At 32.0% G+C, this 22,725-nt stretch overlaps 5 protein-coding genes and 1 long non-coding RNA gene across 11 annotated transcripts; 3 read left to right on the top strand and 3 right to left on the bottom strand.

The window, feature by feature from the left end:
- The first annotated feature begins 2 nt into the window (after nt 1-2).
- On the top strand, nt 3-3,641 carry LOC126874042 (uncharacterized). Its single transcript, XM_050635629.1, has 4 exons — nt 3-536; nt 883-1,302; nt 1,800-2,100; nt 2,541-3,641. The coding sequence occupies exons 1-4, from the start codon at nt 334-336 to the stop codon at nt 2,961-2,963; spliced, it is 1,347 nt and encodes a 448-aa protein (XP_050491586.1). The 5' UTR covers nt 3-333; the 3' UTR covers nt 2,964-3,641.
- LOC126874073 (uncharacterized) lies at nt 1,185-2,547 on the bottom strand. Its single transcript, XR_007692652.1, has 3 exons — nt 2,359-2,547; nt 1,764-1,868; nt 1,185-1,326 (listed from the first exon to the last, which is right to left on the bottom strand). It is a non-coding gene; the product is annotated as an uncharacterized LOC126874073 (long non-coding RNA).
- Nucleotides 3,642-3,781: 140 nt separating the features above from the next.
- LOC126874055 (39S ribosomal protein L39, mitochondrial) lies at nt 3,782-5,551 on the bottom strand. Of its 4 annotated transcripts, none has more exons than XM_050635674.1 (3): nt 5,418-5,551; nt 4,987-5,137; nt 3,782-4,864 (listed from the first exon to the last, which is right to left on the bottom strand). In XM_050635674.1, exons 2-3 carry the CDS (start codon nt 4,995-4,997, stop codon nt 3,889-3,891), a joined length of 987 nt encoding a protein of 328 aa, XP_050491631.1. In that variant the 5' UTR covers nt 4,998-5,137; nt 5,418-5,551; the 3' UTR covers nt 3,782-3,888. The 4 variants fall into 4 exon arrangements, 3 of the variants coding, with proteins under 3 accessions (XP_050491631.1, XP_050491630.1, XP_050491632.1); XM_050635673.1 differs by having other exon boundaries at nt 5,345-5,492; XM_050635675.1 differs by lacking the exon at nt 5,418-5,551 and adding an exon at nt 5,207-5,286.
- Nucleotides 5,552-5,825: 274 nt separating this feature from the next.
- On the top strand, nt 5,826-6,716 carry LOC126874064 (DNA-directed RNA polymerase III subunit RPC10). Of its 2 annotated transcripts, none has more exons than XM_050635685.1 (3): nt 5,826-5,966; nt 6,060-6,452; nt 6,605-6,716. In XM_050635685.1, exon 2 carries the CDS (start codon nt 6,124-6,126, stop codon nt 6,448-6,450), a length of 327 nt encoding a protein of 108 aa, XP_050491642.1. In that variant the 5' UTR covers nt 5,826-5,966; nt 6,060-6,123; the 3' UTR covers nt 6,451-6,452; nt 6,605-6,716. The 2 variants fall into 2 exon arrangements, with proteins under 2 accessions (XP_050491642.1, XP_050491644.1); XM_050635687.1 differs by having other exon boundaries at nt 5,894-5,926.
- LOC126873890 (threonylcarbamoyl-AMP synthase) lies at nt 6,653-7,363 on the top strand. The gene has a single exon (XM_050635225.1). The coding sequence runs from the start codon at nt 6,653-6,655 to the stop codon at nt 7,361-7,363; it is 711 nt and encodes a 236-aa protein (XP_050491182.1).
- A 356-nt stretch (nt 7,364-7,719) lies between these two features.
- LOC126874039 (protein Lilipod) lies at nt 7,720-21,830 on the bottom strand. 2 transcript variants are annotated; one of them, XM_050635618.1, is made up of 9 exons: nt 21,472-21,830; nt 11,600-11,864; nt 11,104-11,126; nt 10,910-11,036; nt 10,780-10,848; nt 10,555-10,684; nt 10,121-10,469; nt 9,796-10,027; nt 7,720-9,516 (listed from the first exon to the last, which is right to left on the bottom strand). In XM_050635618.1, exons 1-9 carry the CDS (start codon nt 21,529-21,531, stop codon nt 9,278-9,280), a joined length of 1,494 nt encoding a protein of 497 aa, XP_050491575.1. In that variant the 5' UTR covers nt 21,532-21,830; the 3' UTR covers nt 7,720-9,277. The 2 variants fall into 2 exon arrangements, with proteins under 2 accessions (XP_050491575.1, XP_050491574.1); XM_050635617.1 differs by having other exon boundaries at nt 11,104-11,207; nt 21,472-21,829.
- Between the last annotated feature and the right edge of the window lie 895 nt (nt 21,831-22,725).

The following is a 22,725-nucleotide window of genomic DNA, read 5'->3' as shown; positions in this document are numbered from 1 at the left end:
GGAATCTATGTTAGAGGATACGAAGATTGAAACACCCTGTGTAGAAAATTGTAATACAATTATCGAAAGAAGAACTCGATTACAAACGATAGCCACGTATCGTTTGTTTTGTTTTGTCCGACATTCCTAGTTTTATAAAATTTTTACCCAGAGGCAACATTTAATTAACGAAAAAGAGTAATGTTGCAACGAGAAAATATATAATTAACTGTTTAACAGATCACTGACGACGTAAAAGAAAAAAGAAGGAACACAAAGAAGCGCAAAGTAGCATCGACATCAAAGGGAAAATTTGTTTTAACTCTATATTTTTTTTTAATGTTCTAATTTTAAATGAACGCGAACAAGCGACCGAAAATACCAATTATAAGATGCGATCAATATCAGGGATCGCGGAAAGAATCAGAAATATCCCCGTTAGCAGAACAAAGTTGTCATGGCTATGCATTGGACACGCTTCCGCCGGAAGTTTTGGAGATGATTCTTCGGTTACTGCCTCTTCATGATGTTGCTACTTCCGTTCGTTTAGTTTCTAGGTAATTTTTTTAAATACCACTGTTTGTATCGATGTCTCCTTTAATTTTAGATTTTTATTATCTGCATCATTATCCAGAAGAAAAATTTTTATAAAATATGTCATCTCATATTTTTAAGATTAATAACATATAATGTTAAAAATAATAATTACGACTCTCACCTTTTGTATGCTTCCTTTTCCATGCTTTTTATGAATAAAATATTCCAAAAAAAAGAAGATATCTAAGGAGATATGAACGTGAAGAATAAAAAATCTAACTTCTAAAATTCTCAAAAGAAAAAAGATAATTGTATCCATTATTTTATTAAAACAAAATAACTCAAACTCACTTTTATCTGTATTAGACACTGCTCAACGGTTGCAGCAGCAGTTTTAAATGGCGCCTTTCTGATGGCTTGCGCGAAGGTGGATGGTATAATAAAGCGCAACGAGAACGTCATGAAAACTACAAAAACGGACGCCGAATTATTTGCCTGTAGCAAAGCTTTAGACGCTCTAGAGCTGATTAAAGCACAGTACAAAATGCTACGAGCAGTCACTTGGAGGTATACACATCCTCCAACGAAGCAACAAAAATTTCCAAGGCTTTGTTTCTACGCTGGTAGTCTGCTCGACAACCTGAACGAGCTACTTAGTCAAATTTCAAAGTATCATTCGTCCATCATCGGTCCTCGTACAGCAGAATCGACTATCTCTTCTTTTATAGCCATCTGCAAACGGTTCATGAACTTCTTTGAAAAAGTCTCTGAACGCAGGGTGAACAGGTGAATCACTTTGTAAAAGAGTACCTATTATAAAAATGACGATTAGACTGAGGATATTTGTGCAATATTTTTATGAAGATAATTAGGAAAATTGAATCTAGTATTAATACTAAATATCATAGAGAGTACTGTGCTCTAGACATTTTATATATTTTTGCATATTACATGCATTCTGTATATATTTGCAACTTTAAATTCACCCGTAAATGCATTAAATTCGGCAGTCCATTTGTAATATATTAAGTTATGGAAAAAATTTGTAGGGAAAGTTAAGAAAAATTTAACTAAAATTTGACCTTTATCATCTATAACTATACGAGTGATTTCTTGAAAAATTTGTCATCTTTGTTATTAATTTCAGTGAAAGCTTCTCTCTATTTCTTTTAATATATGTCTAGATTTTTTTTAAATATAACAATTTTTTTAATGTACATTATCTTTTAGAATAAATATATATTTACGTGTTAAAATGTCACGTGATAAAATAATATTAGTAGATCGGCCCTGATTTCCGGATGCAAGATCGTAGACGTTCTGGACTGTCTAGTAGAAGGTCGACAAGTACTCTTTTTCAAAGTATTGAGTAACAAACGAGATACCGGGAGAATTGTCAGCATGAAATTGAAATACACAATGAAACGCGCTTGGTTCACCAGTCTAGATGTTTCCAAAAAGGCTGAAGAGAATTCTTGGAGAGACGAACAACGTTTCATGTATCTTCGATTACGACGTCTAGTAGGCAGTGTGAACGAACACCTCTTCGAGAACTCACATTACGAACACGAATTACTCTTACAGGTGACGTTTACATATACAAAAAAAATAAAACAATATATATACAAACAATTTCCTTCAGCAACAATATTTGTACATTATAACATTATATTGATAGATTCATGGTCAATCTCTTAAAAAATTATCTTTCTTAGCAATAAATTGAAGTAGTTTTTACGAATTATTGGAGTATTCACTTTATTGTTATGAAAAAAAGTTTTCCAAAAATTCGAATGTAAATAAGATAAGATAAATTCTTGGTAAATATTGAATAATTTTTACCTATTTTCCATCAATAAAATAAGGTTTGTCTTTCGTATTGAAAAATGGCACTCCTTTTACCGGTCAATACCAAATTTGTAGTATCAAGTAGTAACGTATAGATTACTAATATTCATTATTGATTATACTATTCACATTGTAACTATCAATAAATAACTCTAACCATGTTTCTTTCTTTATAGATTCCTTTGACACTCCCGTTGAGACCTCCGCCAGCTTCCACTTACTCAGGATACGGAGAATATGGTGGACGTTTCTTTTACTATGGAAATATGAACAAATACGCTTATGAGAGCAAATTCATGCAGACAGTAAGCACGACGAATTTGACAGTTGAAACGGAACAACAAGTCCAGAGGCCACCGTCTTTCGATTTAATAATCGAAGTCGAACTGAAATGCACGCCAGACCTGGCTCCACTTGCTGTTAGATCGATATTAAGATCGGACGAGTTCGAAACTTACGAGATGAAAGTGTGCAGGAATCAGCAACTTTACTTGCAAATGAACGTCACGTGTCCAGCATCGATAGCTAATAGATTACCTGGTAATTTTGTGTGGGAATTGCATAGTCCACGACGTGTACTTATGGTGGAAGATGTATAGTGAAATCATAAATTAAAACATAAGTTGAGGTCACTAATTAAATAAGCATATCGATTGATCTAATAGAAGACATATAGGACTGTATACGTTTAGGCTGAATGTAGATACATAATTAGTCTGAGAAAGTCTTAAAATAGAAATTCCCAAATTTCAGATTACAAACATTACTTATAGATTGATTTAAAATTTTTGTCTACAACCTTGCATTAAAATTACATTGTATTAATGATCCGTAATTATTTCTACTTCATAATAATAATTATATTAGTCAACATTAACTTATAGCTGTAAAGAAAAAGCTACATATGTCTAATTTGATATTTTATACTCCTAATAAGCTTATGTTGCTAATTTAAGTTTCATATCCCCCCTTTAGATTTTCTATTATTCTATTAATTCCCTTATATTAACTATTTATATTATACTATTCTATTAACTCTCTTAGATTTTTTATTCCTTAGAAATTTCTATTTTGATATTCAAAATTAATGTATGTTCAAGCTTGACTATTTTTATGACCTCACTACTTATGTATATACACTTCTTCTACCAAGGGTATGTTAAAATTGGTGAATTATCACAATTTGTACATTAAAGTATTATTAGTACTATGAAGTACTGTAAACATACATACGCATAAACACGTACAACTGTATACACACACAAACGTGTATATATATACATATATATACATTAATACTATACAATTATACGTCTTATACTAATTTTTAACGCACTAGCTATATACTCGTATATATATACAACTACAACATTTAATAGTAGGTATTGATAAGAGGTATAATAAAGTACTTTACATATATGTGAATGATTAATATTTGTATAAATGTGTTTTATTGTAATTACGAAGATTCGTACCGAAAGTATGCATTTTTATTTACACTATATATTTGGTGTACTAAAAAGGTTAGTTCCTATGAACCATTTCGGTATCCGCCTCCTCGTTATTTTCCTCCGATAAGAACGACCATGTTGTAGTGTTCAGTTTTTTAGCGCGATTCTGCAACATGCCATACGCATATTGGTTTAAAAGAATTCCTTTAGGAAGTGCTACACCTTGAAATCTATACAGATTTTCCTGATCTGAAATTTGGTGGACAGCAGCAATTGTACAACGTCCTATCAATGAACTGTTTCCTATCATAGGTCCTTTACTAATATCTATATGATCACCGATTCTATACAAAGTAATTTTATTATTGTTACTGTTTGCAATTTCTGGTATTTGTGACATTTTAATAGGGTTATCTTGGAACATGTCAAGTGCTAAACTTTCTGAAATCTCTATCCTATCTATAGGCAATTCCTTGTTTATCAGCTTTACATATTGAGCAGATAATGCACGCATTTCTTCATTTGTAGGCTTCCAATCAACCAAATTAACATACACATCATATATAAAACTACCTGATTTTATGACTGGTATTGGGAAGCTGTGTAAGTGAACTGTTATCTCTGGTTTAAAGGCCATATCTATAACAGCACCCAAAATAAAAGAACAAGTTCGCCAAAAGGCTGCGTTTACTATTTTGTTTTCTGGGCTAAGCAAATTTAAAAGCTTTAATTCACAATTTTGTAATAAAGGTCTGTTCATATCCCACGGTAACCCATCAACCATAGCGAGAGCAGACACTTTAGATACACCTTCGGAGATATGTTTTGCACAATCTGTGGGGGTTGATATACTTTTGTTCATAATAAGTGTTATGTCTTCTATAGGAGATACATATTTAACTTCTATCTTTTCAATTCGTCCCACAGTGCTTCTTTGTCTTTTCTTCTCCTCTTCAAATAACAAATTTCTTCTCTCTTTTGCTTCAGCTTTTGATAGTACGCTTTTATATCTTGATTGTATGTTTGATATTAAGCATAGATTTTTATAACTGAAATACACATAAAAGAAATTATATTAAAAATTATAATGGCAAAAGAAAATCGTAATTACATTAATCCATAAAAACCAACATTTTTTAATAATACCGGCTAAAATAGGTTACGTGCATACCATTGAAACATGTTGAAATATATATGTGATAAAAATTTCACACAACTAGTTTATTCTTCTCAAGACGGTGCCACATATATTATTAAGGTCGTGACTTTATTTTATTCGTTTTAATAGTTAATCATTTAAACAATGAATCAATCATTCATGACTGAAAATACAGAAATAGTAAAGAGAGATTATATATTTTATAACCTAATTATCTTATATATTTGTTTACCAAAACAATTTTGAGATTTATTCGTACACACAAAAAATAATTAACATAGAGCAGAGAATAATTTCATGCCCTTTTGTGTAAATTATCCTAATTTATCGAATGTAGCTGTAAATAAAACACTTCTTTCTGTTCTGTTACCTTTTCACAAGTTATTTATGTATATTAAATATTTTGTTAATAATATTTAACATATATTAAAATCATCACTCACATAAACAAGTATATAAAGTTACTTAAAATCTGTAATAATTTCTTTATAATTTATTAATAATCAACTACTTTAAGAAAAGATTTGCAAAAACGACCCATACTTCATCGTCGCGACGCACAAGGCGTATACACGTGTGATTACATGTGAATTCCAACACTACCATAGTACAATCTGTATGTATGTAAAATATAATTTTAAATTATAAATTAAGTATTAATTATCGTTCCTGTCATATGGGAAACCACTATGCAAAATAAATACAACTATCTATAGTAATTAAGCAATTGATCATTATACATAGATAGTTGTTCTAATATCTATACAGAGTTTTTTTTATTTTTTTTTTTTTATTTAATTGTTTACATTCACAATTTGTCCGATTTGGACATTTGGTAGAATTTTTTGGCTGTTTGATTATCATGTGGGTGGCTACCCTTAGCGGGATACCATCTTCGTGTTTGTTAGGTTATATCCTTTGTGAATCTATACAGAGTGTGTTTGGTAATGGCGTAAGTATGATTTAGTCCGGAGAAGAGCCTATAAAGAACAGTAAAACAATTTATTTTCTAAGTAGTATTATGAAAATATATTTTAGTGAATTCATTATTTCATGTTATATGTTTTATTCCCATAAATTTATAGATAAATAATCAACGAAAAATATAGTTTGCTCTTCTAATGATTCAACTGGATCTGTATTTGCACGATGTTAATGTTTTGCCCAACGTGTGGCAATGTGCTCCGAGTAGAAGAAGCTGTGGCAGGATTGCGTTTCGCGTGTAACACGTGTCCATACATATTCAATATCGTGAGAAGAGTAAGCAGTCGTACGTATCCAAAATTAAAGGAGGTTGATGATGTATTAGGTGGAAGCGCAGCTTGGGAAAACGTCGACTCTACTGAAGAAAGATGTCCAAAGTGCTCTAATCCTAGAGCATATTTCATGCAAATTCAAACCAGATCTGCCGACGAGCCTATGACAACATTTTACAAATGTTGTAATCCTCAATGTGGTCACAACTGGCGCGAGTAAAGGTATTTTATAACCTCTACATACACATAATCATATACATAAAAGTTTTCTACAGTGTCCAAATATTTTTGTAATCCATTGTATTTGTGTATCATTAGCTCTAGAACAGACACTGCTATCGCTAATTAATAAATTTTCCATTTTGAACATACAGTGCTATTTCTTACTAGGCGGAAAGAGAATGATTTCGTATGCAAAAGAAATGGGTCCAATGAGTACTTTAGTAAATTCAGCTCATAAAGAAGTGGAAGCACTAAAATGGCATGGTAATCATTGGATGTGCAAAGGAAAACGAACCATAGCAGCAGCTGTCGCATTATTACAGAAAAATGAAATTATAGCAGTTCCAACGGATACAATATATGGTCTTGCTTGTCTTGTATCAAGCACCAGTGCCATTGAAAAACTCTATGAAATTAAAGAACGCGAAGTAGATAAACCATTATCTATTTGTGTTGGTAACTTGAAAGATATACAAACATGGGGCATTGTAGATCATGTACCAATTAGTTTGTTATCTTGGTTATTACCAGGACCATATACCATCATTCTCAAACGAACTCCTGCTTTAAATCCTGCTCTGAATCCTAATCATGACACGGTAGGCATCAGAGTTCCACATCATAAATTTATAAGGCATGTAGCTGAAGTAGCAGGACCTTTAGCATTAACAAGTGCTAATATAAGTAATGAACCCAGTTGTATACATGCTTCGGAATTTGAAAACTTATGGAACAAATTAGGTGGAATATTTCATCAATCTAGAAAACTTGATAAAAAGCATAACTATTTGAGACGTGGATCAACAATTATTGATTTAACCGAACCGGGACGTTACAGAATTATTCGTCATGGAATTGGGGCAAACTACGCTGTAAATATCTTAAAAAAAATGCAATATATTTCCAATTAAATCTATCATTGTGTGATCTTAACCATTTGAATTTCAAACTTGAAATATTTATAAACTAATAGTATGTGTATATTATAATATAAATGTATTTCATAAAAATAACAAATATGACGAGAGCTATTGGTTTTTCTTCGCAATCGATTAAGACAAGCGCTATCGCGCTGTTCGGAATTTTTCGACCCTGTTTTTTCAAAGACCTCTGTGACAAACGGTTAATGTTACCTATAGGTATAAATATAAGATATGAAATATAAAAAAATATATTTTGATTTTTATATATTTAAAATGATGAATAATGTAACAAAATTAAGGATGAGCACTTAATTTAAGTATTAAGTGAAAAATAAAATAATGGATAATATAGATGTTATACTTTATTTCTTGTAAAATCTAATCATGTAGTATTATATTCAATGAGTGTTATGTGCATGCTTCTTAAGAATAATGATGTACTAGGAATTCAAACTTCAGTTTTTTATCCTTCATATTCAAAAAAATAAAAGAAATATTCTCTTGTATCTGAAGTATGTTAAAGTTTCCTCCTTCGTTTTTTTTTTTTATTTACGTAGCTATTAATGTATACAAAGAATCCTCAAATCGAGAATTCCAATCTTATAAACAAATCCACAATATATGTGGCAATATATTAACAAGTATTAAGCAGTATTTTATATCCTGAGATACTGTTCTGATTAAACGTGTTAATAATTCGTCAGCGAGTATATCCTAACTGTTTTTTGTTTCTTAATAATATTGTATTGTCTCTTTGACAAGATATATATCACATAATATTGTTGTAAGGTATTGTTTCTTTCGCATATTAAATGTTAAACGCAATCAAGAGATAAGAATGGGTTCATTTTCATTTTAAATTAAATAAATAATTTACTTCCTTTTTAAAGCACTAGATTTTAGTAATGAACTAATGGACAAATCAGTCAAGATGATAACATTTTAAGATATTCTGCATATTATCATCCATGCAGTTCGTGTGTATCTTAAAATGCATATTATTACATTCGTTACAAATGTATTTAAATTCGTAAATTTTTAACAAACTCGTGACTATACAAGTCACTTGACAAATATAAATCGATAAAATGCATTCAAACGCGATTATGAAATCAGGACTACCACAACACAGTACAATATACGCGTGATTGTATTTCTTATACGTATTATCCGGTTATATCGATCGATTAGGCACGTTTAATGGCCTGTATATACGGCATTTTTCTATTTGAAGAATGAGAACTTATCATTTAAATTTCTAAAAATGTATTCATAACGTTCACTTATGCTTAACTAACGCACTCGTGTCTTGAAGTAGATACACATTCAAACAATAACCATTATTTAGGAAAACGAATCTTAACGCTTTTCTTTTATTCGCAGAAATAGTAAAATAGTAAAAAATTCTATATTGAGAATTTTTTTATTCGCCGAACACCCGCACATGCGTGTCTTTATCACAATACTGCGTTGTCTTTACATTGAGTTTACATTCTAGGTAAACCCACTTATGTATAAGATTGGTATGTATATGTACTTTCGGTAAATAATTATTAAAATAGTGATCATATAAATAATTAAAGTAACTATACGTACACATACACATATACATACATGTGACGAACATACTCGACGTGTGTAATTGGCCCGCCGCTCTAATATCATCCAATTAAATTTTCTAAACATATCCTACAGAGCATCACGTGCCATCAAAATTAAGACAGTGTTCCACGATTACGCAATTCTAAATATACTTACGCACACATACACACGGTTCAATCACTTTACACATTTATATGATTAATATTATGTGAATATAATTATTCATCGTTAAGTTCTATTTCGCTTGCTTTTTTTTTAACGTATAATATTTGCTTTTTTCTGCTTACTACGTAAGTCAGTCTAATCTTCTTTCGTAGAAAACGTCCCTAAAGAACTTTTCTTACCTTCACTCTTAAAGATTCCTATCAAACTACTCCTTAATCTTGCATAAATCTCTTTGCGAACGGTCGCTGTAAACTTTGTCACTAGACAACCAATCGCCGCCGTAGCGAAGATTAAATTATAGAACAGTACTAGTTCAAAGTTACCAAGCCATTCGATACGACCGAAATCGCCGAGCAGATCAAAGTTTGTCATACCTGAAATAAAAGATACACGAACAGTAGAAAACCAATACAAAATTATTAATAAGCTTATTTATTTGGGTTCGTTCCTATTTGAAGGCCGGAGGTGAAAAACACAATGAGTCACATTTCTCATCTTTTAAAAGAAAATAATTTTTAGGATTAAATATATACTTTTGTCACTTTCTTAAATATTAAAAAAGTGTTAATGAGATTAATTATATGTAAACTAATTAACTGAGTTATCATATTTTTCCGGTGTGGTTTTCACTTATTAAATGGGGGTATATTTACCTAATATTCGAGATAACAGTGGCAACGCTGAACTCAGTACAAGAAGAAGACCGCAATTTGCGATAAGGTGAGTAAGTGGCATGGAATGAAGTCGTGGTCGAAAGCTCTTTACACCAGGAAGTGTATATAAACCTATTGCGCTCGTAGCAGCTAGATACAAAATTACTGCTACTTCAATTGTTGCTCCAATGGGACCTAGTTTCGACAACGAGCTGATCCCCAGAGTGAATTGCTAAACATTTATTAAATGTATCAATTTTTCTCAAAAAGCAATTCAATAAACGAAGTTCACTTATTTTAATTTATATCTAATTTATATACTAACCCTTGTACTCAAAGGCAGTGCTTTAATACCAATAAGCAGTTCTAAGGTATTTTGAACTGCTAGCAAAGCTGTAGCAGTGGAAAGTATAAGTAATGCCAGCATTGCCAAAGGGTATAACAAAGTTCTTCGAACCCACCAGGTTCGCCTTTGCTGATCCAAAATACTTCTATGTTTCTGAATATCTTCCAAACGCTGAGCCAATCCTCGCTGGAGAGCACCGTTCCTTAAGCACATCAAGCTCGGATTTACATTAAGAAACTCGTCATCTTCGAGCACTAAACCACAAGTTGGTATTGACATAGGCACTGGCGAAACGTATGATTTTCCGGTTGCTTTCGCGTGTTGCAGTCTGTGTATATAATAAGGTTTTTATGAAATGATTATAGACGTGTTCATGAATTTGCGGATGATGGGAGTAGAAACCGATACCTCACCTTCTACGAATACAATCTTCCTCTAACCTGTACGCGAAGAATTCTTCATCTAAATTCTTTAGGAACTGCGGTTTTACGAGAAACGAACCAACTACTCCGAATAATCGTACAAATCCCATTGGTGTACATACTGCAAATTATACTTTTACTATTGTATTACTTTGATATAGGTAATAATGATATATATATATATATATATATACGTAATTATTTGGTCATACTTACGCAATAACATAACAACTCCAACAAAAGAAACGCAAGAATAAAGAAAAGGTAAATAGTAACTCGATAAATCTGGAAAGTTAAGTTGATGATAATTTTTGTATATCTATGTCTTAATAAATTTTGTACTTACTGAGCAACGTATGAAGACTTGATTTTTTACGATCTATGAGTGCTGATAGAACATATGTCATTCCTAACACAAGTGTTCCTAATAGACAAAGGACTGTCACAGTTTCATAAACTCTAGCCATTACGCCCTGCAATGGAAAAATTATTTTTTTTTTTAAAGTATTCGATATATCAGGATTAATTTTTTTATCTTACCTTTTTGTAGCCAACAAATCCTTCTGACTCCGTGAACAAGTATGCGAACGGTAAAAATACGAAGAGAGATAAATTTGAAAAGAGAAACACAAGATTCCATAGACCTGATTGTTAAATAAAACCCAATTACAATTATTTTACATAAAAAACGATGAGTGTTTCTTTTTTTTTTTAGATATTTAAATATTAAAAAAACAAAATACACGTAACATTTAAGAAAAAGTATAAAACAATCATACGATATGAACATAATCAATGATAATAATAATAATATACATGTACAGTCAATAAAAAATAAATATAAATAAATATATTGATATTATAAATATTGCTCATTAACATTAGACGAGTATCCTGTATTTCTGTAAAACATTAATTTGTAATATTATGCAATGTTGAAATATTAAAAAAAAGAAATTCCCTCTATGTTTTCCAAAAGTTTGAAAAATTAATTAAACGAAACAAGAAGTTTAATTTTTATAACTGACTCGTATACCTTGAATAAGTGAACTATTGAGCCACTTGACATAATAGCTGTTCGGATACAAAATCAGCACTTCGTTGCTTGCAATTGAAACCGGAAGCAGCAAGGTTGCTCCAACGGAAACCGCCAGGGCAACGGTACATAACCAAAGACTGATCTTGTAGACCGTCGCTTCATCTTCATCCACGGAAAAATAATCTTCGCGGTCTCTTCGTCGAAATTTCGCGATTAACGCGTAACTTGAGACGTAGAGGACTAAGAACAGAAGGAAGAATATCTGAAACAGCCATAGAATGTCTTCTCTTTACATTTTTATACATTAAGAAAAATTAATTAACGTACGAGTATGATTTCTTTGAACATATTATATTCTTAACTATATTCACATTGTATTGAATTCATTGTATTCTTCTATTTTCTGAATAATTTTTTTTTAATTTACTTATTAAAATTATAATCAATTCTCGCGTTGAGAATTTTCAGTAATTTTTCTGGCGTGGCGCAGTGACATGGCTGATTATTTATAATAAGTTAATACTTATTATTTAAAATAATAATATATTAATTATTATATTTATTAATTAAAATAATAATATTTAAATAATAAAAATGATTTCATCGATTTATCAATATATGTACATACACATAGAAAGTCGTCCTTAGTAAACGGTATGTATATCACGTGACTCTGTCTTTGATACAGAAAATGTTCAAATATAAAAGAGCAATTAATTTGATAAATTCTGTAGAACTATCTTCTGTATGATTATCATGACAAGATGGCCACATCTTAACAGATTAAACGATATAAAAACACTCGACATTACATCATTATGATAATAATTATTATAACACGTTATTCAGTGTATTTATTGACCGTATACAAAATACACGGTTTACATTGAACTGAATTATCTCAAAAAAGAAAAGTAGTATACTAATTCAAAAATTCTTCGATGCGTGTCTTTGAATGAACATTGCATTTGTGTGCAACTCATGTGGCGTAACGACGTGAATCAATTTTCTAGTGTACACGGAATCACTTTGGTAACGACCATGGAAACCGGCGCTACGTGTTATTTAAGAATCGCGGTCGATCGAACTGTGAAATATTAATAACGACATTCCACTTCACTAAACTCTTCTCAACTATTGTTCAAGTTTCTACAAAGCTTAAACCTTTGATATTTAGACATTGTTATCACGTCGTGACATAAATTCTAGTTTCGATTCGATAAGGATAAATTATACTTCCGTATGAATATTTCATTTCAATTCCAGCATAGTTCTATATGAAAATTTCATTTCTATTCCAACTTTAGTTTCAACTCTTCAGGATCAGTAAATATGTATAATATCCCGATATTTTACATTTGTCACGGTGTTAGATAAGGTGTAAATAATTGTGTGTGTGTGAATAATTAACACGTAATTGGTACTATGACGAAAATATACGGGAATAATACGCGGGAAAGATTAAAGACAATATTTCAAAATCAGTTTTATTTGTATGGCGTAATGTTCCATTAATTAAATCTTCCCGTTTCTACTTTTAAAAAATAATTACAATAAAGCGTAATCTAAAGTAATTAAAATTTCATTAAGGTGCCCATGGTGTTCATTAATACCAAAATTTCATTAAGGTACCACTACTGTAAAATCAAGAAATCGTGCCAATTAGGGATTAAATGATTACGTTAAAAAAAATTGTAAATGTTACGACTAGATAATCGACGCCACGAACTGATCGATCTCCTGTTTCAGTTAGGATAATAGAGGCGATTGAATAACTATAACACTGAGTTTAACAGGTTATAATATATGCTTTATTCCAACAACTGGTCTTGCCAAGAATATAAATGTTCGGAGAGACTCGCATGGTAAGTTACGATGTCGAATTTTAATGTCGTTTATAATAAGTTTAGAAGCGTTCGACTCGAATAGTTACTAGCAAGACCACGATGTTAATCGTAATAGGAGTGACTTGCAAGTAGTGAGTTACAGTATCGCGAGAGATATAAATCGCAAGCAAGATGAGAACCGAGAGATGTGTTCAGCGATTTAGCGACTTGGCAACTGGTAAAAAGATGTTGACCGATCTAAGAGTTTTTTTTTTTTTATTTGAATTTTACAATTTGTCCAGTAGGACTTTTGGTAAAATGTTGTAGCTGTATACTAATATAACACGTGGGTGGCTACCCCCAGCGGGGTACCATCATCGTGTTTGTTAGGTTATGTCCTTTGTGAGATCTGTTGGGTGTTTCCTTTTTAATCTTCTTTTTATGCTTGATGTGTCGACCGTTTCCGTTGTAAGCCGTAGCTTTCTCCGTACCTTCTTGTACTTTTGTTAATTTCCTCTTTGACCGTTGGTATTCCCAGGTCTTTCCGAATGTCCTTGTTTCTAACGTACCATGGCGCGTTTACTATTGTATTTTAGATTGCGTTGCCTCTATTTTGGTTATATGGCTCATTGCTGCTGTTCCCCATAGTGGAATTCCGTACGTCCAGATTGGTTTTATGATCGTTTTGTATATTTTTTGGAAAATGAGGGTAACGGTTATTGTCTCTAATTGGATAGGAAGAAGGTTGGTGAGCAAGGATGGGTCCTAGCCGCCGTCGAGAGAAAGTTGCTAGCAGGAGATACCGAACGTGGTAATAACCAAATTTGGTAATAACCAATACATTTAAGGAACACTTGTAATAAAAAATATTTCTTTAATTAAGAATCTTAATTTTCTGATGAAAATGCCAAGATTTATGGTGGGTCCTTAAGACTGTGGCGGCACTTGACAGTAAACTTCCCAACAGTTTACGTCGCGTGACGTACGACACAAAGACCCTATACCTGCGGACAAGATGATTGTCAGATGTCGATACATTCGTACCGAATATTTCCAGCTAGCCTAAGGACCGCTATAAATCTTAGGATTTATTTTAGCTAAGGTCCTCCAAAGAGACAAACAGTCTTTGTTTATCAGTCTCGAAGTCGACCATCTACCACGGGGACACACGAGAAATCTGCTATCTCTCACGTACGATGCTTCCCGCTAGCAATACCCTCTCAAGGGCAGCTAGCATCCTTTTCCAACGACCAACACGAATTAGCCAATAAACATTAACGTACATTTCCCTCACTTTCCGAACCAAAGCTTTTCTCAACGAATCGCTTTCTCAACGCAGTCATCGCGACAAAAAAGTCAGTCTATTACCGCGAGTCAACATACCACGATCGTTATACTTACACGGTTCGAGTCGAATAATTATCTAAGCTCTCGACATCTCGCGCAATCATTGTCCGCACTCGCAGCGCATCTCGAATCGTAGCCATCCAAGCTCTAACTTATAACCGCGCATTCGCGAACCGAATGTAATCGCGAGTCCTGCGTCAAGCGTACTCATTGACATTACAGTGAATAAACATTTATCGTTCAATAAATCTGAGTTTTCCTTCCGACCCTATCACGATATATCACCTCAAGACTATTGAGGGTATGCAATAAGGGTGTATAGAAATCTGGCTCTCCAAGATCCTTAATAGATGCACCTTGGTATATTACCAACGAAATAATACATCGCGACCTTAAGACACCTACAGTTAAAGAAGAAATATCCAATTTCAGTAACAGATATAACATAAGAATTAACAACCACCAAAACCCACTAGTTACTCAATTACTTGACACGACGGACCAGATCCGCAGGCTAAAAAGACACTACCCTCTAGATTTAAACATTAGATTCAGCTAGAATCAAACATACAATAATCACTTGTTATACGCGTTATAGTAGCACGCCAGAATAATTTGCTTATAATTCTCAAGGAGAATTGATTGTAAAATTCTTCCAAATAAAAAAAAAAATCTTGCCCGCGGCGTGGGGCCTGGTTTGTGTAGAGAATCACCGATGTAACAGTGGATAAGATTGATAATTATGTATACATATGTGAAATTACGCTTTTAGAATGTCGGATTTAATCCTTACAAAGTGCAAAATAGAAAATGGCGTATACAGACATATAGCGCATAGAATAATGCACAATATGTAGTAAATAATAGCCACTGTTGTGATAAACGCCATACTGGCGTGCCAGAAAGAGGAAATTGATCAAGTAAATTAATACACAAGTGCAAGCATAAACATTATAAAGAAAAAATGACCTTCGACCACGTTACAATGTTACACCTGTTTCATCGTACTTTTCTTCATATTCTAATAGACATTCATGCGCTTCGACGGTGTTTTATCACGCGTTAGGTTTCACATTGTATTCGACAGAGACAATGGGTCTTTTGATCTTAAACATTGATTACAAAATCGATCATTTACAGACGAGATAATACTCGATGCACGATATGATAGAGCGAGAATTACATTTACATAAGGAAAAATTATTGTCTCCTGACATGATAGAATGATGTGGAAATCAGCTATGGAACGTTCGAAGTTAAAAATAAATACCGAGATCAGCTGTAGCTTTACAAGTGTAACCGTGACGAAACGACGAGCTGGACACATTCGATGACGTCAATGTTAAATTGTATTTTGCGGACGTCGAAAGATCTATTACCCTTCACAGTTACGTAATACTTACGTACAAATAGGAATTTATAGGTCGTAGGAAGAAATAATCCATAAGTCGATAGAATTTTGTAAGAAGGATCATGGATCGATAAAAGTTTCAATCAAGAACTGAATTTGAACGTTATTCGCCTAAAACTGTTCTACCATTCGAATTATCCAAATGATATACGCAACATACCAGCTGTCGCCGTTCTACATACAAATATTTCGCAAATTGCTACCGCCTAAGATCGCAGTAATTTTATTGCAATACAAATAGTAGCAGAGATATAAACTGGTTGTTTCGCGAATTTTAAGGGACAGACCATCACATTAGCCGGAACTTCCGGTATAATACGCTTCCGCGTGTCCCTCTTGGTTATTGAGCACGCTAGAATTAATTTTCCATTCTCTCCTTTCCCCCCTAGTGTGTTACGTAATAAGTGGATAACGTTTCCTTTTAAACAATACGTGAACAGTGCACACGCTGTTATAAGAGTAATGCCGAATCGATATCAGGGTTGTTATTAACCAACGTCGATTGTACATCGATAAGTTATCGATCATAAATTTATCGATAAAAATGTTGAACTACTCTGCTTGAATTGATGAAGGTATTAGAGAGGATACCCTTGATCGCTTGAACTGATATTTATGTATCTATGGGAAGTTTAAATGTACAGAAAATATAGGAAATGTTCAAAGTGCTCGTTATACTTAGAAAATTAAACAAATTTTTAATTCGGTTTATGAAAATATAAATTTGTATAAATATTTAATTTACTTATAATATTATGGTTAAGTAATAAATAGTAATATACAGGGTGGTTGGTAACTGGTGGTACAAGCGGAAAGGGGGTGATTCTACGCGAAAAATGAAGTCGAAAATATAGAATAAAAATTTTTCGTTCGAGGCTTTGTTTTCGAGAAAATCGACTTTGAACTTTCGCTGGGTACGCGTGCGGTACGTTATAACGGATCTTACTGTAGATCGTTGTCTCGATGGAAAAATTAAAAAGAAATTTTTATTCTATATTTTCGACTTCTTTTTTCGCGTAGAATCACCCCCTTTCCGCATGTATCACCAGTTACCAAAGGACATAACCTAACAAACACGATGATGGTACCCCGCTGGGGGTAGCCACCCACGTGTTATATTAGTATACCGCTATAATATTTTACCAAATGTCCTACTGGACAAATTGTAAAAATTTAAATAAATAAATAAAAAAAACCAGTTACCAACCACCCTGTATATTACTATTTATTACTTAAGCATAATATTGTAAGTAAATTAATATATTTCACGTTGACTATGTTATTTTATTGAAAATTTGCCCTATTTTCGAAAACATAAGTTATCCGTGAACAGAAACAAATATCAATTATTTCAACGAAGATTGCATAAATAAAAATAAATTTCAAACTATTTTTATACTAACCTATCAAGTGTAATGTTAGGTTAGGTACTGTTGACTGATTTACCGATATATTGTTCTAGGTTATCAAGTATCACGATGCTCATGATCAAGCGAGGATTACGTTGAAAGTCAAACGGGCCAGAAAATAATCGCTAATACATAGTATGTATATACCTATGGTACATTGACCTTTTCTAAGAATAAAACCGCTTTCTCATTTACGTCTATGTATTTATTTTTACATTTATGTACCAGCTCTTATTTTTGTATTTTATGTTTCGTTTTGATATACTGTCAGCATTATATACATGCGTGTCCGCTAGAATATACGACAGTAAACAAAATTGAGCAAAATTAGTTCAAAATTACAGTTATGCGCGCAACAAACAAATATAGTTTGATGCTTTCATCTAAAAGTTATTTACACAGTGAAAAAAGAATGATATAACTTCGTATTCACATTTCACATTTAAGCCAAACAGCATTTAACGGAACATAAAAAGATGAAAAGAAAACTGCACAACATATTTAATTTAAGAAAGGAGAAAATGGAGATGCATGATTATAATTATTTTGATTAATGCTGTACCTAAGCTTCTCAGTTGGCAGAGTTTATTCGAAAGCCGAGAATAGTAATAGTTCAAACAAGAAACATTTAAATATTTGTGAAATCTTATTTGAACTTAATTTAGAAACACCAATGTACTCGAGAAGTAATTTTCATAAATATTATCGGTCAGCACTCGGTAATAACGATAACTTTTGCGATTGATAGTTTTCTTGAGTTATCAATATTTATTAACGACGTCGCAGCTAACGGCATCTTAAGTTCAATATCCATGAAAGAGAAAGAGAAAAAGAGATGGAGAGAGAGAGAGAGAGAGAGAGAGAGAGAGAGAGAGAGAGAGAGAGAGAGAGAGAGAGAGAAAGGGGGAGAGGGAGAGGGAGAGGGAGCGTAAAAACGGAATGCACGACGAGCATGTACATTTTTGAGAACTTGCCCTTACAAAATAAACACGACACTACATAATAACAATAATATAATCAAAGGGAAAATATAGTAGCTGATATAAATTAGCTTGATACGTTTCAATTACCTAAAAGTTCAAATAGAGTTTGGCAGTTCAATTTCTCGCTATTGCATTCGCTATTGCTAATGCTATTGCATTAGTTCGAAATTAAGTGCTCACTGATAAATGAAACAGATCTAAAGATTTTATTCCTTGGACATCAAACGTAGCGTAAGTACGTCAAACAAATATGATAATATATCAGCTTGAAATAAAACATAACAAAGAAAGATAAAATTATATCGTTTTAGAACGGTAATATACGTGTATTTGCAACGTAGATGCAACGTATTTTTAGCTTCTTATAGACCAAAAACATAGTTGACATTTTTAACAGAAAAGGAGTTTCTATGTATGGTGTGCTAGCCATTATGGCGATCCTTTTTGTCACTGTTATTTACCCTTTGGCAGAAACGACGAATGTAGAAATGGCAAAACCTAATACTTTCAAGAATGTCCCAAATTTACAACTTGTACAGTTAGCAAATAAGATATTGACCTCCATTAGTGGGCCCTCTATTGCTGTGCACTATGTACTTATAACAAATAAAAAGAAATATGAAAGGATAAATAAAAAGGAAAGATTCTTCTTAAATGAAATTATATTATAAAATATATGAACGAAAGTATTAAATTTCTTACTTGTTAAAATTTACTAAATAAAAGATTTTATTTAATAAATATTTAGTTAGTATTTTCATTTCAAGTTAAAGATAAATGGAGCAAAGTATTTGTTTAAATTAAATTATATCGTTTATTAAAATATAGATTAGAATAGATAGATTATACATTCGGATTAAATAGAGAATATACATTAATATCTTTTCAAGTATCAGTAAAAACGCTTGCAACCATAAATAATATTAAAATTGTAATTTTTATATTAGAACATATTGTATATTTTCCAAGTGTTAAAATAGAAAAAAGGGTCTATATTAGACTTTTAATGGAGTTTTTCGAATATCTTATCAAGAACGCCAAGGATGCTTATATATTTAACTGAAGTGAGCAAGTGAGTCAATCAATGGCACATTAATGGAGGTTATCCTAGTATCCTAGAAAGTATCGAATGGTTTGCGAGTAGATCGTGCAACTATGTTCAAATGGGACAAACGTGATCGTTGAAGCAGTTGAAGAAGCTGCACAGTCGGTTGGAAACTGCTTTTTTTTATCAGCCAAGGTGGAAGGAAAAACCGGTCAGAGATCAGAAATAATGCGTGGTCAACGACTCGGCGGGAAAGTATAGAGAAAGAATTTATCGCGAAGAATGTATTTCCACAACATTCCTTGGTGCATTGACTAGAGATGATCATCCAATTATGTGTATTAAACAAAGAGTATAGAGTCAAGGGCAGACGGCAGACATACTAGGGATAGTCCGTGCAACATCTATACATAGCCATAGACGAAACCTTTCGGTACAATGTATGTACATATAATGATTGACGAAAGTATTTAGAAAGTACATATGTACATAGAAAACTTTCATGTATATATTGTGTGCGTTATATAAAACATTTTACAATTTTATTAGCGTTCTAATGAGACACAACTGCCATAATTTTATTATATTAATCAAATTTGAAACCAACCTGAAAATATAGAAGTTACTGCACTTAAGTATATGCAATAAATGTTAAAATAAGTGTTAAGTGTTGAGGCTTATTATCATAATATAATACGTTTAAATACATTTGTAATTTCTACGAAATATAAACATATGTTTTATGTTTTACGAATGTAATCGTGATAATAGAATCTCGTTACAACGCTAATAAAATTTGTAGTATAAATATGTATATTTCATATAAAACACATGATATACTCATCAAAAATTTCCTCTAGTATTTTCGTCAGCAACTGTATTTTGCGATTCTTGTCGTGACAATGAGCACGTAATGTCTTTAGATGTTTATCTTAATCCGTTAGAAAAACCTACGACTGCACTGTATTAACGGATTTACGGAATCATCTTGGCAGCTGTACAACTTTCATTTTTCATGGAAAAATTGATAAATAAACATGCCAAAGTCCTTGTAAAATGCAAACTGATGCGCAAAACGCATTAGAAAAATGATACTTGCGCGATTAACGAGTGTTAGTAAAAGAAGCTATTAGAAAGCTATTAGTAATCTTAATACCAACACAATAAACATGCGTATGTAGTAATATTTTTAAAAAAATTTTTGGATATTAGAGATATTAATTAAATAGTGAGGTCTTACAGTTATTTTTCTTTCTTACAACAGAAGTCTCCTATCAGCTAAAATATAGGTGATGTATGTGTACCGTGTGTATACGTGACTAATTTCTTTGATTTTGTTTCTTCCTTTATACTTTCGTGTATCTAAGCAAATTGCTTTAAATTTCGATATAAAAAAACAAGTTACAACATCAACGTATCACATCAATTCATTACTTTATTCTTAGAAATATTTGATAAAATCACATTAATACCAATATATATATTCAATTTCTATTTCTTTTCTCAAACTAAACAAAAAATGAATTTTAATATTAATATTACATTGTATTTATCCTGACTTTCTTTTTCTCTTTTTATGCTTTACAGGATGTACAATTATAAAATATAAAAAGAGAGTTTTATTCAGATGGGAAGACGAAAGGTTAGGATTTATTATATCACTTCTAATTTTACTTTCGTACGTTAAAATATTGGTTATCGAAAGAAATATTGAATTTAATCGCGGGGAACGTGGCGATTTCCTATTTGCAGGAACGTCCCAAGAAACTTCAAGAACCCTCCATTTTGATGGGAGGTCAATAAACAAGGGGCTTAATATGGCTAAAAACATCCATGATTTTTACTTACAATATTCTCCCGTACTGTATTATGAAATAGCTGTTCTCTAATATCCGCTTCATCTTCCATTTTCACCTATTTGTCAGTGAATTTCTTTTGGCTGGACGTACTGTTGTCAGCAGCAGCAGCGACATTTTCTTATATCGATAATCTTCTCGTGTAACACACCATGCCCAGATTTTCACGACTGACATAGAACGTACTCCTGTCTTAAGGCAAAAGCTTCTGCTCTTTCACGAATTAAAGGCAGAAAGCTATCGTTGCCATCTCTTTATGAAATAGATCACATTTCCTATCTGGTGTCAAAAGGCACAACACCAATCCTGGCCTATGGCTGGCAGCCTACTAAATACGATGCGTCGTTTCTGCTTCAATCGTAACCTGACATCTATATATACATGTGCTACAGCCGTCCTCGCGTGTTATACGCAACAATGATACTTACCGACCGTTTTCTAGTTCCACCGTTCCTAGTTTTATTTTGCAGATCAGATTCAAATTTTTTACCGACGATTGACATTAACCTATTGACAAGTCTGTTATTAAAAACGGAACAGTGAAATATTATATAAAAGTTAACTAATTACATACAATGAAAAACGTGTATTCTTATAGATTACTTTATTAAGATACAAAAGATGTATTTGAATAATAGATACCTATAGATAATCTACAGAATTACTGTACGAATCAAAGACACACAAAATTTCTACAATTATAAAAAAAAATAATTTGTAGAAATTAGAATATTTTATGTTTCTATCAAAAACTATTTTTTATGGTGGAGATATAAAGTACTTTAATTTCCTCAAATTATCTTTTTCGTAGATTTCTATTTTAGTACATTTTCTATAGCTTGACAAAACGATAACTTACTTTGTTTACGTTTTGTAATAATGTTGTGTTTGTGCAACTTTAAACATTGCATTTTGTGTGCAATATTATGCATGGTCCTTAAAGTAGTAAATATAAACTTATATTAAAGCAAGCTTGTATTAAAGTAATACAATTTTTATTACAACATACTTATAAAAATTTACTTTATAAGAAATCATTCAAATTTGTAAAAATTGTACTGTTGTAAATTTATTATGAACTTCGGAAGATATTGAATTTGACTAGCGTAATAGTTCTAGTATTAACATGCCGCGCGTAAGATTTCGGATGTTCTTTTACCAAGTTTGCTTCAAAACTTATTATTACAAGATTAATTACATTTTTAATTATAAATTCAACGTTGATTGTGATAATTTTACGTTAATT

This window comes from Bombus huntii, chromosome 15 (assembly GCF_024542735.1).
Source record: "Bombus huntii isolate Logan2020A chromosome 15, iyBomHunt1.1, whole genome shotgun sequence".
NCBI classification, from domain to species: Eukaryota; Metazoa; Arthropoda; class Insecta; order Hymenoptera; family Apidae; genus Bombus; species Bombus huntii.
Note: the sequence above shows the minus strand (reverse complement) of the source record. Positions and strands in the feature narration are given on the sequence as shown.

What these genes read in the sequence shown, in the direction of transcription:
- LOC126874039 (XM_050635617.1), bottom strand. Translation starts at nt 21,531, where the DNA reads ATGGAAGATGAAGCGGATATTAGAGAACAGCTATTTCATAATACAGTA. An exon ending in ATACAGTACGGGAGAATATT is followed by an intron (nt 11,865 to 21,471) that starts GTAAGTAAAAAT and finishes TGGCTGTTTCAG; the next exon opens with ATATTCTTCCTTCTGTTCTT. An exon ending in GAAGATTGTATTCGTAGAAG is followed by an intron (nt 10,470 to 10,554) that starts GTGAGGTATCGG and finishes TTATATACACAG; the next exon opens with ACTGCAACACGCGAAAGCAA.
- LOC126873890 (XM_050635225.1), top strand. Translation starts at nt 6,653, where the DNA reads ATGGGTCCAATGAGTACTTTAGTAAATTCAGCTCATAAAGAAGTGGAA.
- LOC126874042 (XM_050635629.1), top strand. Translation starts at nt 334, where the DNA reads ATGAACGCGAACAAGCGACCGAAAATACCAATTATAAGATGCGATCAA. An exon ending in TCCGTTCGTTTAGTTTCTAG is followed by an intron (nt 537 to 882) that starts GTAATTTTTTTA and finishes TATCTGTATTAG; the next exon opens with ACACTGCTCAACGGTTGCAG. An exon ending in TCTGAACGCAGGGTGAACAG is followed by an intron (nt 1,303 to 1,799) that starts GTGAATCACTTT and finishes TAATATTAGTAG; the next exon opens with ATCGGCCCTGATTTCCGGAT.
- LOC126874064 (XM_050635685.1), top strand. Translation starts at nt 6,124, where the DNA reads ATGTTAATGTTTTGCCCAACGTGTGGCAATGTGCTCCGAGTAGAAGAA.